The 23754-nt window shown below is 36.9% G+C and overlaps 8 protein-coding genes across 8 annotated transcripts; 4 read left to right on the plus strand and 4 right to left on the minus strand.

Annotated features, from left to right (window-relative positions):
* Positions 1-106: 106 nt before the first annotated feature.
* Positions 107-1208, plus strand: BATDEDRAFT_19845 (uncharacterized protein; the record flags this gene model as incomplete). The annotated part of the gene is made up of 4 exons (XM_006679335.1): positions 107-313; positions 421-643; positions 725-927; positions 1025-1208. The coding sequence occupies 4 exons, from the start codon at positions 107-109 to the stop codon at positions 1151-1153; spliced, it is 762 nt and encodes a 253-aa protein (XP_006679398.1). The 3' UTR covers positions 1154-1208.
* On the minus strand, positions 1193-3483 carry BATDEDRAFT_89166 (uncharacterized protein; the record flags this gene model as incomplete). The annotated part of the gene is made up of 8 exons (XM_006679677.1): positions 1193-1211; positions 1310-1449; positions 1545-1942; positions 2041-2230; positions 2320-2474; positions 2559-2673; positions 2759-2794; positions 2881-3483. 8 exons carry the CDS (start codon positions 3481-3483, stop codon positions 1193-1195), a joined length of 1656 nt encoding a protein of 551 aa, XP_006679740.1.
* Positions 3484-3853: 370 nt separating this feature from the next.
* On the minus strand, positions 3854-8391 carry BATDEDRAFT_89167 (uncharacterized protein; the record flags this gene model as incomplete). The annotated part of the gene is made up of 12 exons (XM_006679678.1): positions 8192-8391; positions 6430-8004; positions 6272-6345; positions 6101-6174; positions 5951-6022; positions 5601-5876; positions 5201-5310; positions 4810-5094; positions 4396-4695; positions 4228-4314; positions 4050-4150; positions 3854-3983 (listed from the first exon to the last, which is right to left on the minus strand). Exons 1-12 carry the CDS (start codon positions 8366-8368, stop codon positions 3854-3856), a joined length of 3261 nt encoding a protein of 1086 aa, XP_006679741.1. The 5' UTR covers positions 8369-8391.
* Positions 8392-8822: 431 nt separating this feature from the next.
* On the minus strand, positions 8823-11821 carry BATDEDRAFT_12047 (uncharacterized protein; the record flags this gene model as incomplete). The annotated part of the gene is made up of 8 exons (XM_006679303.1): positions 8823-9149; positions 9253-9512; positions 9620-9728; positions 9801-10801; positions 10860-11031; positions 11151-11336; positions 11524-11549; positions 11662-11821. 8 exons carry the CDS (start codon positions 11819-11821, stop codon positions 8823-8825), a joined length of 2241 nt encoding a protein of 746 aa, XP_006679366.1.
* A 1042-nt stretch (positions 11822-12863) lies between these two features.
* On the plus strand, positions 12864-15392 carry BATDEDRAFT_35289 (uncharacterized protein; the record flags this gene model as incomplete). The annotated part of the gene is made up of 9 exons (XM_006679504.1): positions 12864-12909; positions 12981-13032; positions 13102-13210; positions 13365-13628; positions 13788-14003; positions 14121-14377; positions 14537-14705; positions 14808-14972; positions 15051-15392. 9 exons carry the CDS (start codon positions 12864-12866, stop codon positions 15390-15392), a joined length of 1620 nt encoding a protein of 539 aa, XP_006679567.1.
* A 341-nt stretch (positions 15393-15733) lies between these two features.
* BATDEDRAFT_25536 (uncharacterized protein) lies at positions 15734-16639 on the plus strand (the record flags this gene model as incomplete). The annotated part of the gene is made up of 2 exons (XM_006679411.1): positions 15734-16171; positions 16319-16639. The coding sequence occupies 2 exons, from the start codon at positions 15734-15736 to the stop codon at positions 16637-16639; spliced, it is 759 nt and encodes a 252-aa protein (XP_006679474.1).
* A 620-nt stretch (positions 16640-17259) lies between these two features.
* On the minus strand, positions 17260-17900 carry BATDEDRAFT_89273 (uncharacterized protein; the record flags this gene model as incomplete). Its single annotated transcript, XM_006679679.1, has 4 exons — positions 17260-17344; positions 17440-17482; positions 17583-17738; positions 17894-17900. The coding sequence occupies 4 exons, from the start codon at positions 17898-17900 to the stop codon at positions 17260-17262; spliced, it is 291 nt and encodes a 96-aa protein (XP_006679742.1).
* A 146-nt stretch (positions 17901-18046) lies between these two features.
* Positions 18047-23745, plus strand: BATDEDRAFT_25537 (uncharacterized protein; the record flags this gene model as incomplete). Its single annotated transcript, XM_006679412.1, has 22 exons — positions 18047-18099; positions 18189-18452; positions 18534-18753; positions 18829-19106; positions 19174-19386; positions 19478-19673; positions 19810-19961; positions 20024-20095; positions 20176-20299; positions 20388-20638; positions 20708-20840; positions 20940-21050; positions 21137-21200; positions 21285-21439; positions 21528-21594; positions 21667-21711; positions 21808-21947; positions 22055-22326; positions 22402-22454; positions 22497-23044; positions 23154-23486; positions 23569-23745. 22 exons carry the CDS (start codon positions 18047-18049, stop codon positions 23743-23745), a joined length of 3921 nt encoding a protein of 1306 aa, XP_006679475.1.
* Positions 23746-23754: the final 9 nt, after the last annotated feature.

Below are 23754 nucleotides of genomic sequence, written 5' to 3' on the forward strand. Positions count from 1 at the left end.
CAGTAATCACGTGATGATGAGCGTGACAAAAATTCAAATTATTTTGCTGGTTTGAATTCATCACAAACTGCTCATGTCTAGAAACGAAATGGTATCGCCCGAAGGTATGGCAGCATCTGCATTCATTTGTGCGCTGTTTCTGCAGCTAATTGTACTTATTTTCAATGCTTTAGGGCTTCGAGTTGATGGCCGTAGACCTCCTGAGCTCCGTCGATTGCTGACCAAAGTGGGCTTATTTACAAACGCCGATGGATCTGCATATATTGAGCTGGGTAATACAAAATGTGTTGCAGCAGTTTATGGCCCAAAAGAAGTGTGTAGTTATCAATGCTGGTCCATACAGTTTTATCTAAACCCATCTCAGATTTTTTACAATCGCCAACTTTCCACTAATTCAGTTCATACCTGATTGCATTCTAGTCAAAAATTCAGAGTGCTCAGCTTCATGATCGAGCGGTAATTAATGTTGAATACAATGTAGCAAGTTTTAGTTCGGGAGAGAGAAAGTTGAAAATGAAGCGAGATAAACGGATGCTGGAAATTGCATCCATTATCAAACGAACCTTTGAGCCAGTAGTTATGACTTCAACTTTTCCTCGATCAGAGATTGATATATATGTCCAAATTCTTCAACTAGATGGCGGTGAGTTTTTTATTTAAACTAATCCATGATTTAGATGTTTGATTGAGTCGAGTTTATTTATTTTTGCTTATTGTATTTTAGGCGCTTTACACGCTGCAATCAATGCCACATGTTTGGCTATGATTGATGCTGGTATTCCCATGTCCGACTATGTGATTGCCTGTTCCGCTGGATTTTCAAATGGATCGGCTCTACTCGATTTGAACTATATTGAAGAATCAGCTGAACTGCCTGTTTTAACGGCTGCACTGTTGCCCAAAAGTGGAAAACTTACAATGCTGAGTGTAAGATTCATATTTATACACCATACTCGTTTATATTGATCAAAGTTGTCTGATTTAAATGTCAATATACAAATAATGTGTATTTCATTTCCAATAGATGGAATCGAGGCTACATTTGAATCATTTTCAGGATGTCTTGAATCTTGCAACTGAAGGATGCAACACGCTCGCCGAGTCATTGAATGAAACAGTTCGAAAAGCATGCAAAAAACCCAGACCAATTTAAAGTTTAAATCAAATGTGCCGTTGGGTTTCTTTAAAACCACTATCCATGGCGCTTATATCTAATGATGTCATCACAAAAGATGGTACAAGTTGGCTCAATTTGTACTGTAAAGTAGCTTAAAACAATTCAATAAATAGTTTCAGATTGGATACATACTTGTCTTCCATGCGTCGTTGCTGAGTCTTGTCCAGAGTGTTTCCAAGACCAACAAGTGTCTTGGAAACTGCATCAGTTGCTCCAATCATGGGCTGTAAAATAGCCACGGGAACAGCACGCACAACTGGATGAACCTGTCCCTATTGGTTAAACAATGCAATAAACAATAAAAGCCAGTTGAGCTAAACTACACTGAAAAGCTTAATCCAATGCACGGTAAGTGTTTGACGCCTACCTCGTCTGTCGATTCGTAGATATCGGTTGGAACTGCAAAAATAGTTCGAGCAGCACTCCGAACGCCCTCACTTAAGCTAGCAAGACCCATCTGTAAACCTTCACGGATATCACGCGGCTGGTCAGAGAATTTAGATAGCTGCTGTCTGCCACGATCATTGTTGTAGTCGCTACCAGAAATCCCACCACCGCTTATAGATGTTCCTGCACCGCCTCGAATGCTGCCTCTGCTGCTACTTCCTCCGTCTACATTGCTATAGTTGCTATTAGAATCTGTTTTACTCATAAATTCCTCTGCACGCTCCAAAATAACTTGAGTTCCTGCTGCAACACGACTTCCTAATCGAATAGTCTCCATCGTAGCAGCTTTAAGAAATGCACCGGCACCTTTTTGTAACCCTATATAACACATCAACAACCACATTAGTTATATGAGAGCCTTTGGATGCTTAGTATAGCATCTTAATAAGTAAAATATTGATACAATAGCACCACACCTTTTACAATACGTCCATCCTTTTTAAATTGCTCAACTGGAAGTAAAACCAAATCTGCAACACCTGCACCAATATTGACAAAAGGACGAACAGTCGACACGCCAGAAGCCATATTCGAAACTTGTGTAGTACGAATATGTGGAATCCATATATTCATGATTCGCTTTCCTAAATTATCCCATCCACGTACCTAATTTGGTCATAAAAATCAGCATTAGACGCAGATACAGAATAAACAAGCCGGCTCTACACAATGCATTGATGATCAAAAATCCTTACGCCCGCTAATCTGATACGATGGAGTGACAGCTCGGCACTGTCAAGATGAACAAAGTTGAGGAATTCAATCAACGAACCGTTCTTAAGACTTGAAAAATCAACATGTTTGGGTTTGTAATCAATTTTCATCATAACAGGCTCAATCTCGCAAAATTCTATTTCAACACGACAGTAATGCAATGTTTAGATAAAAACAAACTATGCTAATGCATCTCAACCCAATAATACTATATACTCACGGAAAAATATATTATCTGATGGTGTTTTTTGCAAGGTTGGCATGGGTGGATTGGATTGAATCTGGCGAATCTCAGTAATCTCAGTAGTATGCTTAACAATAAAATTCAGTGTATCCTAATAAAAATCAATTGAAAGCACATATTTCTGTTAAAAAAGTAGTGCAGTGTGTATAGCAGTGATGATCATGCTAATACCATACCTGATCAATGTACATTCTAAACGGAAGTAATGCTGCCTAAGTCATTCAAGACAATACATACATTAGTGTCCAGACCTCATCAAATAAACATCACTATCGATTTCAAAAAATATCAACATCACCCTCATTCTGATCTCTGGTTTTCCCATAGTTTGAGGAATGCTGCTCCATGAAACAGTAATCATATCGCTTCCCGTCTCACGTGGAAGCGTATTACTCTCTGGCTGCATATAACTAAAGAATTTACGCCATTGAGAAGATTTGACATGATCAATAATTTCCACGTCGCGAACATTAAACTGAACATCCAAAGTGGTTTGTGTGCTATCCTCGGGGAACATTTTGACATCCACACCAATATGAACAAGCCGTAGTTCAAGCTCGCAATCCTTTGTTTGTTTTTTGAAAGATGTCTGTGTGGAATGTATATCGCTTTCAAAATCTTCCAAAATAGACGAATCACCAGCTTCGCTTTTGTCTTTAAAGGCAGCATGCTTTTCATTCGAACCTCGAGAAGATGGAATCGACGCTTCATTCTCCTGTTGGTCTGCACGATCACCACGGTACGTTTGAGACTCTTTCCGAGTAGGATCAGTAAAATGTTTAAACGATTCATCATCGTAATTCCAATGAGATCCTTCATAAAGTCGCCAAATCACATTGCAGTGTTTAAGTACAAACACACTCTGCGGCGGGACAACAGGTCTAATGCATAGATATTTCATTGCAACAGCAGTAGTAAAAAATTAAAAATCATTTGTAAATATATATAGTTGAAAAAACAAGCATGTTGCACTCAACTGTTTTTCTTGAACAGCTTCAGCACAAAGTCTAGCAAGATAATTTTGGTCAATAGTGAACTCTTCAGGACAAACATATCCACGAACAGTTCCAGTGATCACTTCGGGCTTTTTATGAGTGGCCAAATCATGATCAAATCCCATTAGCCAATCGTGATCACTTTCATCTAAATCCTTGTCTTCAAAACTGGGAACTGGCTGAGCAAACTGAAACGCATTTTCATCGACAAGACCTAGTAAAAACTAGATATTGTTATTATCGGTACTATCAAATAAACAATATTAAAGCAAAGTTTCAATAAAAGCCAATCATACAAAACACATTTTCGTCGGACACGTTTGTTTGGTAGGCCAGTGTTTGAGTAGATTCGGCTGACGGAACTGGGTCGGGAAAAGAGCTAGATTTTACCTCGGATGAAGATTCCCTAAAGCAATATATCGTCACAAGATCAACAAACTAATTGAGCAATCTAAAACTTTACAGAGCTTACTCTAAACCGTACTTTGGAAATAATGACTCAACAAGCCGTATAACCGCATTAAAGGAATCTGGAAATGTATCAATTGTCAATTGATTTGGAGTAATTATAATCTAAATTAAATAAAATTTAAAAGTATACACTGTTTTTAGATGATAGTCAATGCAATACATTACACTAATATTATTACCTCTAGATTTGGCAAAATGGGTGGCTCGTTTATTCGAATTAGTGCACGAATAATATCAGCCTGTCCTATTCGAACAAATCCGACTGACTAGAGTATTAAATACATGTTGACATGTAAGTGCATTGCTAAACCTTGAAACGAAAATACACAAATTCTTATCAAACTCACATTTACAAATCGTAGATAAGCAAGCCAAGATCCCATGGGCTGAATTTGCTCATTACTTAGTGACTGGGACAAGATCGCACCAGAGTTGGGATTATGTGACAAGCTCAATAAAGTGTTGAAAAATGACACATCGTACGAAGTGGTAGGCGACTCTGCAATCAAATTGGTTGAGATGCGAAGCTTTCCACCATTTAAAAGCATTGCACCACAAAACGGCTCTGTCATGAAAATGACATTGTAATTGCTCAATAGCACATGTACATTGACAAACGCATCTAGTTCGGGTCCAGGTGTTTGTGGCTATTAGAGTATAATGAATGAAAATGAATAAGGGTTTTGGAAACACATGGTGTAATCATTTAAGATTTAAAAACATTCGACTCATTAGTAATAACATAGATTAAAATACCCTACTTGGTCAGACAACTGATCGAGATTCCGAGTCGCAATTCGCGATAATTCCGAATAATCAAACGGAAGATGCAGAGTAAAATTGCTGAATATAGTAGTTATAGATGTTTGCCGCAATCCAAGTTCAAAATCGTCAAACTGTGAAAACACAACCCGCATCATTGGACTGGATTCATCATGACATGTTTGATTGAAAACAGTAGTTTTCTCATGCAAAAGTGTTCCCGGCGAAAACTTTTGAACCGCAAACTCAATCCGCCCTGCAGAAAATTCAACTGCTACAGAATTCTGTAATTTCAAAATACAGTGAATGAGAAAACACAACAGTTAATACTCAGCAACAAGCAGGATACTTGACAGGCATTGTTAAACAATCAAAATACTTTAAACAAACCTTTTTACTGCTTGCCGAGTTTAACGAGACAACCATATCCATATTGGAAAAGTTTAAATCAAACCGTTGACTTGTCACTAGCTCGAGGCATGCAGTCAACTTCAAAGACCCTAAATATAAAAATAAATCAGAAACTCAAAACAGCAACGCACAAAAACCTAGTCAACAACCTTTGGTCGCCATAAACAATAGCGCAAAGCTTGGATAAGATGCAATTCCTTGATCACTTGAACTTAAAGCCTGAATTTGCTCCAATAGTCTATGTACGTACAAAAACTCAGAATCCATAATATGCACATCCACGTTTTGACAAGTTACTATTACAACAGACATCTAGCATATCACATTAAAACAGCCTTGTCAGCCAACTAATATAACAAGATGAACGTTCAAAATCAACGCACAGTTAAAGCCGCTAATGGATGGTCGTGGCGATGTTTTGTACGTGAATCATTTCCATGTTTAACCGAGTTTGCATTATCGAATGAAATATGATCAGAGCCAACATCGGACCAACTCTTGACAGAAACTTCATCTGAACTCTGGGTATTTTCGCGGTATAGTTTATGGAGATCAGATACAATTTCATCAAATCGAGCTGAATATCTGAGCGGGGAATCTTTTTTAGACGACAAATCTAAATATAGATTTTCAAGCAGAGCAATGGGTCGATATTCTAAAAATAAAGTGTAAGCTATTTGTTGAATGTAGTCAATGAAAATATCGGTCTCATCATTTTGAATAGCATACTTGAGTAGTTTGTTGTTGTTGCAAGCCCAACAACAACAAGCCCAGCATTGATTCCGTCGCTATGTTGTAGAACTTGATTTACAACAAATAATCAAAATATAGTAAGTAAAATGCAATGCTCAACATATTGAAATTCAGTTAAAGTTCTACCTGGAGAAGCCTCTTGCTGGAAATTTCCAAACTGGATATCAAATGCATCAACAACTGGATAAACTGAATCGTATCTACTCAGTATAGTTGTTGGCATAAAACATTTTTAAAATGCAAAAATAAATTATACTCGAAAAATTAGTTTATAGTTGAAAACAGCAAAACTGGTACCTTGACATTTTTCTTTTGCATATTTCAACTGCAATGCGTACAAATGGACACGCCATGGAAAATAAAAATTCAATCTATAGTATTGCATATACAAAAATAAATTGTCAAATATGTCGAAGCGATGTGGTACACGGTAAATAATCGACAATATAGTCTACCTTTTCAGCATCTAGAGTCGAATCAGATGGATCAGAGTCTTGTGTGGAAAAAGAAAATGGTTTGCTTTTGAAATTAAAACTAGAAGCATAGACTTGAATATCCTCCAAAACATCGGCAGCAATCGACAGTATTAGCGGTGGAAGCACAACAGTCACATGATGACTCCATACTGCTGATTTTTGTTGATTCTCCATTGAAGGATGCGCCTTTGAAAGCGTACGGTTACCAAAACTTTCAATTCTGACACGAACGTATTCTTGTGACGGCTGTAAAGATCCAATTTCCAGTCGTGGTAACTCGGTTTTTTCCAGTACAAAATTGTGCATGCCTTTTTGCAAAGGAACATCTGCAGCAGGAAAAATGTCCAAAATTGTAGTCATCTTATCTCCAAGTTTTTGAAGCGCGTGGTTTACCAATAGTAAGCGTATGACAAGATCAATTCCAAACGCTTGACCCAAGGACGAATAGTGATGCTGAAGCTGAATATGGATAGTATGCAAATCAACGCGCAAGTGATTGATGCCAATAAGCTGAGCCGATACATCTTGATCGTTCAAACACAATACATCAAAGTCATTTTGCCGTGGATGCCGTTCAGTTGGATGAAAAATACAGGAAAATACACGTCCAATATGAAGGGTGAGCAAAAATGGATCCAAAGAGGATAAGGCTGAATCTGCTGGGGAATTTTGTATGGGCGAGCAAGACTGGTGATCCGATGACTGGTGTATATAGTCTGATTTTGATAATAAAGACGATGATATGCTCAATATATCTTCAATGTGTGTTGGATGCAATACCACGATGATACGTTCAATGTCACAGGAAATATCAAAACTTGATAGCCAAGCAGCTGAGGTAGCTGAGATTACACTGCTAGAAACATCGGTATATCCAGTAGAGTCCTGTTTGAATAAAATGCGAACCCATCCATTTGGAATTGCCAATAGTGGAATTGTGGAGTGCGAGTTTTGTGCAATTAATCCAACTGAAATATCAAGTATTCGAAGATACTTGATTGTATTCACCGGCATTTCTACTTGATTGAACCATAACCACTCGGGTATCAGTCTTTGGATAGTATCTACTGTATGATCACAAAGTGAAATCTGGCCGCATTTCAGCTCAATAGATGCATTCAACTTTGATGTAACTTTGATTGAGATGCGGTTCAATGAAAGAGTGACTTTACTGAGAATATTTTCAATTATTTTGGCAAGATCAGAAAGACCATTTCCTTCAGATTCGTTTTGGTCAGGTAATCTTGTTGGTGAGTCGTCATCATCGCCCAGCTCGGTCCGAATAAAATTGTCTGCAAAATGAAATGATGATGATAGTATTGGAGGCGATTGTGTGTTCAAGTGCTGTTGTTCTTGTTCATATATATGCGAATCAGTGCTTTGCTTGGGTTCAGACTGAGAGTCGACCTGTGCTAAATCAATCGACATATCCTCAATTTCCATTGAACAAGCTTCTGAAAAGAATCCGTTCCAAGGGACGACCACTCTTAGTGTACCAATATGACCAGATACCATCTGTACAGACAACACATCTCCAATGGCTTTATTGATAGTCTTTATATCCGCAGGATTATTTCAATGCAAGTAATAAAGCTCGAATCAGTATCATTTCATGTACACGACAGGGGTGAGCATAGTACTAGATCGAGCTAGACACTATCTACAAGGTAGAAATAGCCAATTGAACAGAGCATATGTATATGTATATTCTAATAAAGTTTTGGTATATATGCTAGATTACCGTAGTTTCCAAATGCAGGTTACGAAGAGTAACTTGGCCATTAACCAATTGGAAGTCGTAGTTGTCCCAGTTGACATCATCAGAAAGAAATCTACCAATAGTCTGCTTGAGCAAATACTTTGCCAGTCGTTTCTGGAAAGAGTCTTCCCCAAAGGGTTTAAACCATCCTTGCCACATTTACTGTCGTATTCACGTAAAATGAAACGCTAAGAGTCAAAATACTAATAAATGGCCAACTTCAAGAAATAATAATTTGATGGAATTTATTGAACAAAATTGGGGTTTGAATTCTCTGACTGAATGGTGATTGGCATGTAAAATTGTGTTGTCGAAACATGCGATCATTGTTGCTGGACTAAAACGCAAACGTATTTGATATTAGAATCTAGGCGTTTGTACAGGCTTGAAAATAATCCAACTCAATATTTGGATTACAGTACATGAATCTAGTTTTAAACTTTGTTCATACAATCTGTGGTTATTTCCACAGTGGGCAATCTTGATTCAAAACTATGGTTTGTGTATCATCAGGTACGCTTTAAATCAAGCCGCGTCTTACAATGACTCGATGTATCCAGGATATATGCTATCAATAATTTATTTAAATTAAAACCGCCATGAATTTTTGTGTCTACAGTTCATCGTAAAGATCCATATATGGATCTCGAATCTGATCTGAATCTACAAAATCATCAGTCTTGATCATAGCTATACGCTCAGCTATTGGGATATCGTTTTCTTGAGCAGGTTCAATCTGAACCTTGGATTCGGCTGCTGTATCTACACCAATAAATCTACGTAGTGTTCCTTCAACAGAAGTCATAAACTTTCTTGTATCGCGTGGTTCCCATCCAGATCCAATTGCGGTGGCTTCAAACAACAAATATGGCACATCTGACATGGCCTCTTCTTCTCCATCATTAAGCTTTTTAAGCATACCTTCAATAATTGGGTGGTTCTACAATACATGCATGTACTTGTCAATATTTGTCATGAAAAAATATGTAGAAACTCGACTATAATGTAGACGTGCAGCTCAACCATCAACAATTTTGCCTTACAGGATTGATTTCTAAGATACGCTTTTGGGCAATAGAAAACTGATAAAATGGATCATCACGATCACCCAATTGTGCAGCATACAATCTTTCTTCGCTAGGAGAAAGACCATGAACATTTGCAAGTACTGCGCTAGGAGAGGTGGTAAGCTGCATAGAAATACGAACGGTTTCTACCATCGAGTCTAGTTTAAGTTTAAGCCAGTCAAGCAGTGGCTGATACTTTTGAAGCTGCAATTTTTCTCTTTGGGTCGTAAACTCATCTAATTTATCAACAAACCAGGTAGTACAGAATATGTAAATTCAAAAAAGCACCATGCAAATTGTCAAGTTTTTAGATGACTATACAAATAAAACTGCATATACCTACTTTCATCCCCAAACAGCAGTCCACTTTTGGCAATGTGTTGCATTGGTTTTCCAGCAAACTTTTTCAAGTCGCCTTGAACTAGATATTCATCGGCGGGATCAGTCATATACTGAATGTAAATAGTCAGCAAAAACATTAGTAAAAGATACGTGGTTAGTCAAGTTAAATTTTAAACTCTTACCAAAACCTCGTATCCACGAGCAGTTAGTTTTTCAACAAACGGAGAGTGTTTGGCAGTTTGCACATCGCCTGCAGTTATAAAGTAGATCTGCGGCTGATCTTTTTTCATACGTAAAACATAATCTTGCAAGCTTGTCAGCTCATGCGTGGTGGACTCATACCGAAGTAGCTTGACAAGCTTATTGTAATACCCCTTTGATTCTACCAAACCAAACTTGATTGCCAAACGATATGATTTGTAGAATTGCTTATACTCTTTTGGATCTTTTGACAGTTGTATCATGAGTTCAATGGCTTTGGCAATCACTTTTTTTTGAATGACTTTTAGCACGGCATGCTTTGAGAGAGTTTCACGAGACACGCTTAATGGAAGATCATCTGAATCAACAACAGCCTTGACAAAACTAAGCCAGCGAGGTAAAAACTCGGAAAGTTCGTCAGTAATAAACACTCGATGAACAAACAAACGAATGTTTTTTCCTTGAGGCTCATCGGGTTGAAGAAACTTGTATGGCGGATTCTTGGGAATAAAAACAATCGATTTAAAATCGGTATCTCCCTCGACTTTGAAGTGACTATAAGCAAGAGGTGGAAGAGTGTCCCGGAAAAACGATTTGTAAAATTCACCATACTCTTTTTCAGTTACCAAAGATGCAGGACGAGTCCAAATGGGTTTATGTATATTAAGAAGTTCCCAATCTGCAATCCTATGTGATACAGTCTTTGTATTTCCATTTTCCTTATTGCTACTATCAAGAATCTCGTGCTCGTCGGTATTCTCTTGGCTGTTGGATAATTTAGCTTCGTTTTCAACAACTTGCTTGTCAATGGTACGAATAGTCCACATATAAATGGGAAAATCAATAAACTGGCTATGCTTTCGGATCAGCTTTTTGATCTTTTCATCTTCAAGAAACTCATACGCATCCGACTGCAGGTGGATAATGATTTGGGTGCCTCTACCAAGAGTGTTTCCTCGTGGATCTTGAACAATTTTAAAATCTAACAAAAGAGTCACTAAAATGCCAAATGATCACTCCATTCATTCAAAACTGCTTACCATGCTCAGATGTGGATTCCCAAATATATTGATCATCGGCATTATTTTTACTGATAACGGTAACAGCATCTGCAACCAAAAACACAGAATAAAAGCCAACACCAAACTGTCCAATCTGGCCATTATTGGTGCCGTTTTTCTGGATATTTAAAAGAAACTCCGAGGTGCCAGACTAATATTGTACCAATTTCTAATTTAAATAACAATCCACTTGATTGAAACCCCAAAATACCTTTGCTCTGCAGTATTATATTTCAAAAGCAACAACACAAAATACTAGAATGGTTTTACCTTTGCAATGGTTCCCAGATTTTCGCGCAGATTGGCTTTAGTCATGCCAATACCAGTGTCAGTAATGGTCAGGGTTTTACGTTTTTTGTCAGCTACAATACTAATCTTTAGATCTGAGTTGTGTTGCATTTCTTTTTGATTAGTCAATGACAAGAATCGAATTTTGTTAAGAGCATCCGAGGCATTCTATAAAGGTTAGATACGCAAATAGAAAAGGCAATAGGCTAGTTAAAAACTCGATACATTGAAAAAATAATACACTCAAATGCAACCAATAATTGTGTCGAGTCCTAACTACAACTATATTCACTTATTACAAGGTGAATACAGAAAAATGTTTCATTTTAAGTGAATATGGCTGTAAATGACATACCGAAATCAGCTCGCGAAGAAACACCTCTACAGCATGGGATATTCAAATTGGAATCCCAACATAAACTTGGTTAGTCTATTGCTATAATTAAACAAGCTACAAAAACCATGCGAAATAACTCTTTCTAGAAATAGCCACCTTTGTTTTTGTATAGACTTTTGATAATGATACTCATCATGCGATTCACTTCCGTCTCGAATTTGAATTGCTCGCCACCTTTTACAGCAAACTGGGCAACTTCCTCGGTAGAAGGAACAGTAAATCCAGGAGGTATATCTGAAAGTATAGAGCCATTCATTTCTGTATCTGCATAGATGCTAGCACATGCTTGTCCTAGTAGTAGAATTCCATACAATGCACCAGATAGAAGCATGTTTGAAAGAGTATTAAAGCGGAGTTTGAAGGAAGGTTGTAGAGTATTCAGTCATACATCTGGCTGAGATCAAAGTGGTGCAGTTGGAAACGCATTTTTAACTATTTCATCACTTTGTCGTTTACTTTTCGATAACATATTAGATTTGGGTGATTTCGGTTGAGTTGGTCGAGTATCTAAATTGTTTCGCTGTAACTCATTTTCTGTCGACTCTGCATTATTACATTCTAATTAAAACGATCGAATTTTGTTATTACGCTCATATTTATAATCAGCACTTTAAGCTATGAATTACTGTCGTATTCACGTAAATAAAACACAGTATGAATGCCAAAATGCATAATAAATAGTCAGTGTCATGAAATAGTTGGTCTCGATTTACTAGACAAGATTTTTTTAAACTCTATAGTTGATTAGTATTTCTCCTGGTGATCGACATAAAGACAACTGTTGTATTTCTAAGGTGTGGTTCTATTTTCTTGAACTAAAGCACGAGCCTATCTGTAAGTTTTAGGATACAAAATGGTTGTAATGACAACACTAAAACAGTCAAACCCAATATCTGCACTGCAACAAATGAATTCAGTTTCAAATTTGACAATCGTACAACACATAATTACCAAAGGAAAAGCGACAATCTCGGTTTAAAACTATCATTTGATTTTGCGAGCATCATATAACAAGCCTTGTTTTGAAACAAGGATTGAAAACGCCGATTAAAGTGCTCAATTGCTAATAGAAAAACGCAACAAATGTCCACCCATTGTTTATTACAGAGTAAAAGAGGTAGTCACTACAAGATGAATACAACTGTCCCATTTTACGTGAATATGACTAAAATAAATGAACTGCTTCGCTGTTCAATCAAGTTTTAAGCTCAACTGACGCGTTCAGCACTCTGCCGTTCCAAAAACAGTCGACGTCAATTTGCAAATAAAAGTAGTCAAGACAAGCAAAAAGTAATATCATGGTACAATCAAGACCAACATCTGGAGGATCATCTAATTACTACTGTAAGAATGTGTCACGCAGTAGTGTATTAGTTGTAGTGTGTATTATTCAGTCAACTTTTATGAACTAATAGTGGGCGATTCTTCAGCTACATCCAAACCCATTTTTCAAAAGGGAAAGCAGGTGTAAGTAAAACTATTTTGGTTATATATTTTAGGTTTTGTTTTAATGCTAGCAATTTGCATATAAAATAGTCATAGGGAAACCCCGCTAATTATCAATGCATTGGATATCAAGAAGCTCACTCAAAAGCTTGATGGAAATCAGGTTGAGGAACAGCTTCATCAGATGCTAAGCCGTGATGTAAGTGATAATTATAAGTGACTTGGAAAAAGTATGCATACAATATTTGTATCGTGTCATGGACTGTATAGTGGGCAGTCAGTTACACTAAATTTTCAGCACAACTAATACCCTGATTCACATTCAACTTTTATACTTTGAAATAATCATTTAGCGTGAGCAGCGGCATCATCAGTCCAAGGCAAGGGTTGCTAATTGGGGAAATACCTTTGCAGGACAAAGACGTGCTAGAATAGTTGCTCGAGAAACACGTTTACAAAACGAAGAATTGGCCAGAGTTAAACAGGATCAAATGTTTCGAGATGAAGAGATTCAGAAACGTGAAGCTGCTATCCAACGTGCAAAGAAGATGCAGTACTTTGAAACGGATATGGTCAAAGCGTTCCATAGCCGTGTGATGCTACTTCAAGTTTTAGAGGTGTGTTGGATTTGATTGACTAGAAGCCATGCTACCATGAATTGATATATACAAAGCAATTTTTAGTTTAGACATTTAAACTTGACAATCAAACATGCATTTGAAGATTTCAATTTTATCACTACTGATTTTTCAAACTACGATTTATTGTCAATGTAGGAGAGAGATATGCAAATACAACTCAAGAATTCTCGTAAAAATGCAGACTTGATTGAAAATAAACGATATCACATGGAACAACTTGCTTCCATAGAATCACAAAACCAGATGTCTGCAAAGTCTCAAAAAGACGAGAAAATTCGCAACATTCAACTAGCTCGTGATCAGTTAATGCAGCAACGTGAAAAAATTGTGATGGCACAAAAGAATCGCAAAGTATGTTGCTGTACTTGGAAACAATTCATGATAATCAACTATTTTGCACAGTTCTGATAAAAACAGATGGTGCTTACAATTGAATCATTTTAAACTAATCTGGGCTGCATTATATAGCTTGCACTTGAAGAAGGACAAAAATGTGCACACGATGATCGCGAATATCAGCAACTTCAACTAGAGCTTGAAAAAAAAAGACAAGAAAATGCGGTGATTTTAAATAAACAGCAGCATGAGCTTCAAAATCAGCAAAAAGAACGAAAGATTCGTGAACGCGAGGAAAGTGAAAGAGAAAGCATGCGAATTGAAGCATGGGCAAATCGCAAGGCAAATCAAGTTCAGCTTAAAAAGGATTTGGAAAGCAAATGGCACAAGTAAGATTGCTAGGTTAAAGCATGCTTGTTGATATTGGTATTCAAATTGCTTGATAAGCAAAATGATTTGTATATTTTGAATCATAATGACTCACAATTTCCATGAAATCGCTATTCATCACCGCAAATATCTAGCGATGGAATAAATATTCGACATAGGCTTGGAGAAACACAACTAAAAATCAGTAACGACGCAGATGCCAAGGTCGAGGAGCAGATTAAACAACGCATGGTAGAACATGATCTCAAAGCTAAAAAGGAAGAGAGAGACAAGCTTGAAAAAAAGAAAAAGAACTATGAAGAGCTTGATGTATTTTTCCAAAACTATGTTAGTGATTATAACAATGTTTTTGTAACTTGTCTGTAAAAACAATGCATAATAATGATTCTAACGTGCTGATATACTGAAATCAATCATCAAACCATTTAGATGAACGAAAAGACTGAACAGAAAAAGAAACAAAAAGAAGAGGGTAAACACTTTCTTCAAGAATTTATTCGGGTTCGAGATGAAGCCAACGCTCAAAAAGAGACCAAACGAATAGTCAGTTTACAGAATGGCAAAAACCTTCAAAACCATCACTTGAGGCACATTGTAAGTGTATATTGATATTGAAAAGTTGATCAAGTTTGAAATCAAGTTTGAGTTTATGATGTAATGCAATGATCACAGGAGCAAAACGCTGAGCAGCGCGCCAAAGATAAAAACCAGCGATTGGCAGAGGCTGCTGCACAACGAGCCATGGCTGCTACTGAAAATCAAGTCTTGCATGAGTACATGAAGCAGACCAAAGAAGAGCCTTGGGCAGTGAAAAACACCAGACTGCAGACCTTTATTAACAACGAAATTTCTCGGCCACGATCAGGAAGTTGTCGTGCTGTTCTATCAAAGAAGGGAAGTAGCACCACGAATAGACTAGGATTTACCAACAATGGGTACAATAAGCTTGATATTGCGCGTACCAATGAGATCGTGACCGGAGATCTACTGAAAGTGGTTGGCGAAGAATTATAGTAAAAAGTAGATCCAAAACTTGTATGCAGCTTGTATATATGGATAAAAGTTGTATAATCAAAATGGCAATACAGGCGTTTGTGTTGGACTGCCTCTAGTTGTTCCCACCAACTGTTTACAACCGAATATGATTGGCTAACGATAAGATTTAATAACAGTAAAAGCTTTTTATGATATTTTTGATAATTGAATCCATGTGAATCGATAGTGGTGAATAAGATCCGATTTTACCAAATATTCGAGATCAGTTAATCCGACTTGTTCAAGCGTGGATTGGAACACATTCAAAACTCGACCAAAACTTGCAACGTCTTATAATCACTGCAATACTGTATTGTCCAATGAAAACATCAGTCGGTCATAATGTCATGCTCCATATTCCATCGACAGAATTGGATTCGACTATCCTGACCAAACTATCCTTACACTTTCAAAAGGATATGAGATTTACTCCAGCTGGTAGATGGACAGTCAATTCTCGTCTCTATATCCAATCACCTCAACATCAGCAGTTGATGCAAGAACAACAGCAGCTCTTTCATGCTCACCATAGAAACAATAACTCGGACACAGAAACACCCAAAATTCCTGTTCAATTGCAATCTCGACAGCTTTATGTTGTAGTTGCAGATCACCTTCCAAAACTGTACTCAATTGTAACATTTGCCGAGATCGACAGAATGGATCAAGTAGTGCCTGTCGAAGGCAATAAAGAACTTGGAAATATCATTGCCAAACTTAAGAATCTATGGACATCTCGACAGAGCGCAGTGATCGAGGTAAGCTTGGCAATGCATTGCTGCTACATTCTAAGTCTCGATTCAGAATTGCTGTTTTCTGCCATCCAGTTTTGTATTGGACAGGCGATTTGAATAGATTACAGCCTTTTAATAGTGGAGTATAAAGTCTGACTATTTTCCTAATAGGGGACAGAGTTTGTCAAAATGGATACAGTTATTCGATTTGGATTAGTCAACGTTGGTGCTTCAACTCGCGGTATCGTTATATATCTGCAAGTTGCCGCCAAACAGGATAGTAATGCTAGCGAAACACCACCTCAGCCATATTCTGATGTATCTTTTTTATTAAAGGAAATCTACAATTGCGTAGCAAGCGTCAAATCTAATCTCATATCCACAATACACACGAGCAGTTTTTCAACCAATGACAACGATGCTTTGCTAAGTCCTGCATTACAAGAGATACGACTGATTGTTCAGGTGCTTCGATTACAATCTATTTTATAATATTAAACTGACTAATAAAATCCACTGTTGTACAGTTTTGGATCGTGTTGTTTAGAGGTTTGACTTTAGGATTGTTTTGTTAAAGCTTGAACAAAATGGACAAGAGCGGGATGAAAATATTTATATTCCAACAGCCTAGTTTCATCATGTTTCGAAGACATTTTGATAGTATCAATTAGACTGCTGTTGCAGTATTTTAGAGATATGACTTCAGTTTGTAAAACTGCACGATCGTTTTAGATTGGCGTAAACTGTAGGTGGAACGCTGAATATTGTGTTAAATCAAGACCAAATGAATGACATCTTATATTGAACTAACATGAGCAGCAGACACTCAGTAAACTGGCCGTGGTGACAATCAGATTGTCGCCACGAAACACGACCAATAGATGCTCCTGTCATTCAAATCAACAAACGTAAACCAGCCATACACAAAAGTGTAGCGAGATGCATGCAGATATCTCGCCAAGCACATGTTACATACTGATAGTTGCTGAAAATCTCATTTATCTCTTCATTCTCATGCTTTTTCTGACCAGCCGTAATACAGTAAAAGTTGCTTGAATAGACACCAATTCATTATATGGATATAATGAATCATAATTTTATTGCCAAGATCTTTACTGCTGAGCTGTGGATATAGACTCAGTTTCAGGTTCTGGTAATGATACTGCAGTTCTGAGTTTAAACTTGTAATCTTGATACCTGAAAAAGCATTTACATATGAGATCCAAAAAGCATATTTAAGATGAGTTGATCAATACCAAGTGCAGCATATCAAGTTTAAACTAGATATTTACCATATACCAGAAACCAACACAAACATGGCAAGACCTTGTGCACCTGGTATATTAATAAAAGCATATTTGTGTCAGATCGCATTATTGACAATGATTTCAATTCATCAGATACGGCTGTAAAATCACATTAATTATTTGTATACCTATTCTGAATCGTTGAGCTTTTTGAAAAGCAATCACATCTCGACGATGCATACTATCAAACATCCGGTACAAAGCAAATACAGTCAGACCTACAGCTGGGAGTATAAAGGGATTCTCGCCAAACTTGCGCTTTGCACGCTGCCATAGTGTTTCGTCTATTTATCAAAATCAGTTAGATCATTCAGGACAATAATGCAGATTCATTTTCTATTTCAGACTGTAATGAATTGATTGAACGCAAGTTGCATGAATTTGATCAATCAATATATCTATTATAATGACTTTATAGTAAATACATCATGCTGCTGACCTGACATGGTTGAATGGAGTGCAGGTTCGAGTTGATGCTTGAGCGTCAAATACTTATAAACGTGACTGAAATCACATTCACGTGATTATATTTTGCTTTTTTGATTTTTATAACGAAACCACACTGAACGCGTAGTCTGGCAAAATCTATGGAATGTTCTTGCCGCATAATAAGAAACACCGACCTAGAGACCCAAAGCTATTAAAGTAACATGCCTAAATATTAAAATATTATGATATAAAGTATTTTGAATTGAAATTGCTGAGAATTTACATTTATTTACCTTGTCATGTAGACTGATTCAAGATAGAGAGGCAGTTGTACACAAACTAGAGAGTCTCGAGCATTCTCGCGTAACAGTGTGTTCAAACTCCAATGAAATTTTGATGCAAGATCTAGACCATGATTCTCCAGAAATATCCAATAATTCTCTCGAATCTAAAGTTTCAATCATTAACCTCGAATCAGCACCAGAGGCTTCAAAACACTCTGCATCAACCATCACGACCAAGTCCGTTCAAGATATCAAAAAAATAGACTTGGACAAAGCTAATATCAGGTATACTAGTAGTTTTATAGATATTACCACTATATTTATTAAACTAATTTAGCTAATATACTGCGCCTGGAATTCAAAAAGCGACAATACAAGTAGTGATCAGATTGTAAACAACAAATTATCATCACCTACAGCACCAGTTATAACAGCCAAGTATGATACAGTTTTGAAAATGCAAGGGAACGATTCTTTGTCAGATATTCGACAATTTCGTGCCGAGTATCTAAAGTCTGGAGGATATGATGGTCGAGTTTTAGCGGACCGAAGTGAAATGGAAAAAAATGCATTCAACTTTGATCAGGTAAGCATCGCTCATCCAAATACTATAATTTTGATTAAATCATGCAATTTTAACTTTATTCACTAACACTCCAAGCTGAAGAACCATTATGCGTATAATGATAGAATGAATTCCAGATTTAATGGGGGGATAGTCGACAGCACAATACCTCAAAACTCTGATGAGTTGCTGTTTTTAGAAAATCAACCAAACAAGTATGGTTTTAATGAAACTACATTTAAAAAAAATCGGAGTTTCAGTCCTGAAGATATAGAGCTGGAAAGCCTAAAAAGACAGCACAGGCTTCGCGTTACAAAGCTTACACAACAGCAAGAGCTTTTACGGCTACAAAATGACCTTCGAAATCTCAAAAGGTACGTTTTACATGATCACTTTAAACCAATGAATATTTTTAAACATGCTGATAGTTTGCAAATCTAGAGATATTGGGGATATAGATGATTTAGATATTGCTTATGAAACACCAAAAGAAACTGCAGTGGATTATAAAGGCAAAACTATTGCTCAAAATGAACAACCCCATTTTTGCGCAAATAAACTAAATACAATTTCCAATTCCAGTATTGGGCCAGTACCGGCGGATCTCCCACAAAGCATTTTTTATGAGCCAGTTCGTGGGTTCAATATACTATGGTGATTTTTAATCTCATGAAAACTATTTGTATTGAATGTCTTGTCAATACTGATGGCTACTAACATTTCTGAATTTAAAATACCAATTTAGGGATTTCATGATACTGGATGATAGTTTTGGCAATTGGACTCATGCACAAATAACGTTTAGCGTTTTTGAAGGTGAAAGAGCCATACGGCCAGTTGAAATTATCCCGTTCCGACCATGTCTGCCGCTTTATCCTACAGAAAATGGTTTAAAAACAAGATGGTGTGCACCTTTGAAATTAGAAACTCATGTTCATGGCGTATGTATCTCTTTTTGACCATTGTTGCTGTAGTACTTGCTAACGCGACAAGACTTTTGGCAATAATCGAAAAACTAACAATATGGTATCTAATTGATGGTTCATTTATTTGATTGCAACTGACCTGGTATTAAAGATTGAGCCGGTTCCATTTATGAGGCTTGTTGTCGAAGTTCGTGTCAAGAACCAGGCTGATCCTTCAGAGTGTTCTCGCATGAATCCAGTGTGCATTGGCTGGACATCATTTTCCATATTTTCAGACAGAATGCTATTAGATTCGGGCCGATGGTAGGAAATTTTTAGTTTGGAATGTGTTCAAGTTTTCATTTTGTACACTAACTGCTATTTAGGAAATTGCCATTATTTCCACCACCTATTGACTTCAACATGACAAATGAGCATTTGCATCACGTTAAACAGCCGTAAGCTGTATTTTAATTTTCAATTGTAGTGATATATGACTTGCTTTGTTAATAGTGTTTTTTGAATACTGGCCAATTAGTCTTTCAGAAACTGCAATTTTCATACGTGTCTGCGATAATGCACACCTTTTATTATTTTCAAAAGAAGTGGCTATCCCCTCATTTGAAAAATATTACAAAACAAAAACATACTCTCCAGCATCTGTAAGACTTTCAGTATTGATTGGTTTTACTGTGACAAATCAAGACACGTTCTATTCCCAACTAACTGTATTTAATTTATTGGAAACAGCAAACACATTACAAAAAGTCGACCAAGTTTTACGCAGAATCTGTAAACGCTGATCAAGATTGCGACATCAAGCCAACCGCTCTGGGTGTTACAAAGAGCATTCGCGAACTTCTTTGCCATTATTTACAAGTAGTTCCATATGACTCTTTGGCTATAAATCAAACTTTAGAAACACAAGGACCAATTGTTCAGGATGACCAAAATCTAATAAAAGATATCAATCAACAACTTGCAGTTGCTCCCTTGTTTGAGTAAGTCATTTTAAAACCTTTGACTTTACATTAAACTACTAACTTGTTGATTTTTTAAATTAAACCCAGTCTTGGAATTCAGATTGAAGAGCTATTTCTGGATGGCATGCCCGATATTGTTTCAGTTGCAATTAAAATGCATATTGTCGATTCATATCATCAGCCTCAAACGCATATTGGGTTTCAGTCACAGCTAGCAGAGGTGATTGAATAGTGTGATCAGCTTATACCCTATGATATGGAGACTAATCTATACGAATTTCAACACTGATTTTCCATGCCAATTGTATACGGCAATCAGCGTAGTGCCGAAAGCAATAGAACGTTTGTATGGCAGCACGGTTTGCATCACGAGTTTAAAAATGTAGCAGCTATCTCTGAGCGTGTTGCTATTTTTGAAGTCATCCAAGAGGTACAAAGTTTGCCATATTTTTAAATTGTTGCTTTTATGCCAGCACTAACTTTTAGGTTTCCATATTACTGGCCAAATATTTTTAGAATGAAGCGACATTTGCATACACCGAATTGAAACTTTTCAAGTTTCAAAAAAACAAGGTATTTGGTGAGTTATACTTGACTAATGTATCTAGTTAAAGATTGTGGACATTTATAACAGAAAAGCTTAGCCAATGCTGTTGTATATTAGGCATCAACGACGGGCTACATGTACTCGAACTGAGATTTGTAAAAAAGCCAGATACCAATTTATGCAAGTCGTCGGTGAATAACAATGGCGAGCTCAAAAACCAAATTCTAGTCGGGATATATAATCCTAAGCATGGAACTCCACCTCACAAAAAGGTAGGTTACTATTGCTGTATAATAGCAAAAAACTTGACTGTGAATTTATAAAGAGTACCACTGCATATATCATATTGATGTATACTAGTGTGTATCAATGATCAGCAAATCATCTATTCCTTGCGATTCCTGGATCAGCGTGCCATGGAAACCAGGTAATTTTTATGAAAGCTTAAAATAGTCGAATTGATTCGAGTAGTGCCGCCAACACTTCAAATATTGTATAGATCAACCGTATAATAGAGAAATGTTTACTATTGTTATTGATGGAGGTAAAAATCAGAAACAGTCAGAAAATGCTATAAATCTAATTCAAGTCATACCAAGTCACTCACGTATTATTTGATATATTGATTTTTTTATATCAGCTCGATTTTTACCTCCAAATACCACTGCAACACAAGTGTTTGCCAAAATATACAATTCAAAATTTCAGCCAATCAAGCGTTGTACAGAAATGATCACACCAATTCATTTAGACTCTCCCGCATGTTTTCCAATATATGATGTATGTAAAGTTGAGCCGACTCTGAATCGCTTGTACACATATCTAGATTTAGCTTGATGAATTTACACTGAAATCTAAATGTTTGATTGCATCATGTATTTGTATAGTTTTCTCAATGTTTTGAAGGGTCAAACTACGATCCCACAGCAATGATTGTATTTCAAATTATGACTGTAGACTCATCAACACGCCGAAAACGGTTGGTTGGAACTGCTGCTTTGAATCTTTTTGTGGATATAAGCACAGGTGAGCAGCCAGAGTCTCGATCGACAACAGACACAGTTCTTATGAATCATGGTGCATTTCAAATACCTTTATATGCCACTGCTTTATTACATAATACTCGACTCATTATGTCTAAAATTCAAAAGCTCAATAGGTAATATTTTGATGCATTATATTCAAGCAGCGATTGGATGAAACGGCCTTTTGAATTAACTATATTAATAATTAGAGTTCCTTGCGCGTCGCTGCTCATCAGAATTCTATTTTGGAAAGACAATCAGAGTATGTGACTAGCCATTTTTACGCTTTTATTTTAAATATTAGTCAAGCTCATCAAAATAACCATTTTAATCTTAGAACCTCAAATCAAGCCACTCATGTACAATCAAAAACAATACTTTTCCGATCCGTTTTGTAAGCCAACCACCTACGAAGAAATGCAATTTGAAGCAGTCACTAATGAATCTCGCTCATTCACTATTCGTGATCGATTACTTTCCCTCCCAAGCATATCAAAGGTAGCCAAACAGGGTGATGATGCATTAAATCTATGGGTAACCCAATTTCTTGCCATTGATCAAAGCTATGAACAAATACCTATGAGCTATGATTATATCTGCCAGTATGACCCATCGTATGGGTTTCAGATTAGTATTGATGGAGCATTTAATTTGGGTGTCAAAGGATATACCTGCTGCGTTGTTTCTCTCTGTCCACCAGCCAACTATTACCACACTGAAAGTTGTGATGAAAATACATCAAGTGATTGTATCGATGCGGCCGATTCCAAATTTTACGACAATATTGTTTTTATAAAAGAATTGGATATGTCTAGTTTTGCTCGGCAGCCTATATGGAAGGACGGGTTTCACGTGAGTTTTTAGACTGATACGAAACTAGGTTTTTGTATGAGCATATTATAGACTTGAAAATTCTATAATAACTGGTATTGGTATGACAAACTGTACTTTGATGTAATAGTGGTATCGCGGCCGTACTGCATCGCAAATGTATGCCATCATTCACTTGTTCAGCGTATCTCTACAAAACAAATCATGGACTCGTCAAAGTCAAGGATGGGCTGTTTTGCCTATATTCCAAAAAACAGTTATATCCATGGGCTGCTTTCAACTTCCTCTTTTTGAACACAATCCACCTCGCTCATTTTTGAACGCTTTAACCAAAAGCAAAGATTTGGCTAATCTGCTGAAACTTTCACAAGATCAAAAAGATATCCGACTTACTAGCAAGGCGTCAAGTGTTGTTGTAAGATTGTGCGACTCGCGTAGATCTGACGAATTGCAGCTTGATTTGGTATGTTCAAATAAATGCGTACACTTTACAGTTGCAGTTTTTACTAAGTGTCGTCAACCATGTGTAATGTTTAAACTACTAGAAACATGCAAAACCCGACTTTCTAGGGGAAAATCCAGAAAAGTTTTTACCTTCTGGTACATCGCCCATGATATCAAAATTGATTCCAAAAAATGTATCTGAACTTGAGTTTGTAAAAGCTATGCGGACAGCATTGGCAGAAGGCGAAGCAAAGCAATTCAAATCAGGATGGCACTAGTCACCATAT

This window comes from Batrachochytrium dendrobatidis (assembly GCF_000203795.2).
Source record: "Batrachochytrium dendrobatidis JAM81 unplaced genomic scaffold BATDEscaffold_7, whole genome shotgun sequence".
Classification (NCBI taxonomy): Eukaryota; Fungi; Chytridiomycota; class Chytridiomycetes; order Rhizophydiales; genus Batrachochytrium; species Batrachochytrium dendrobatidis.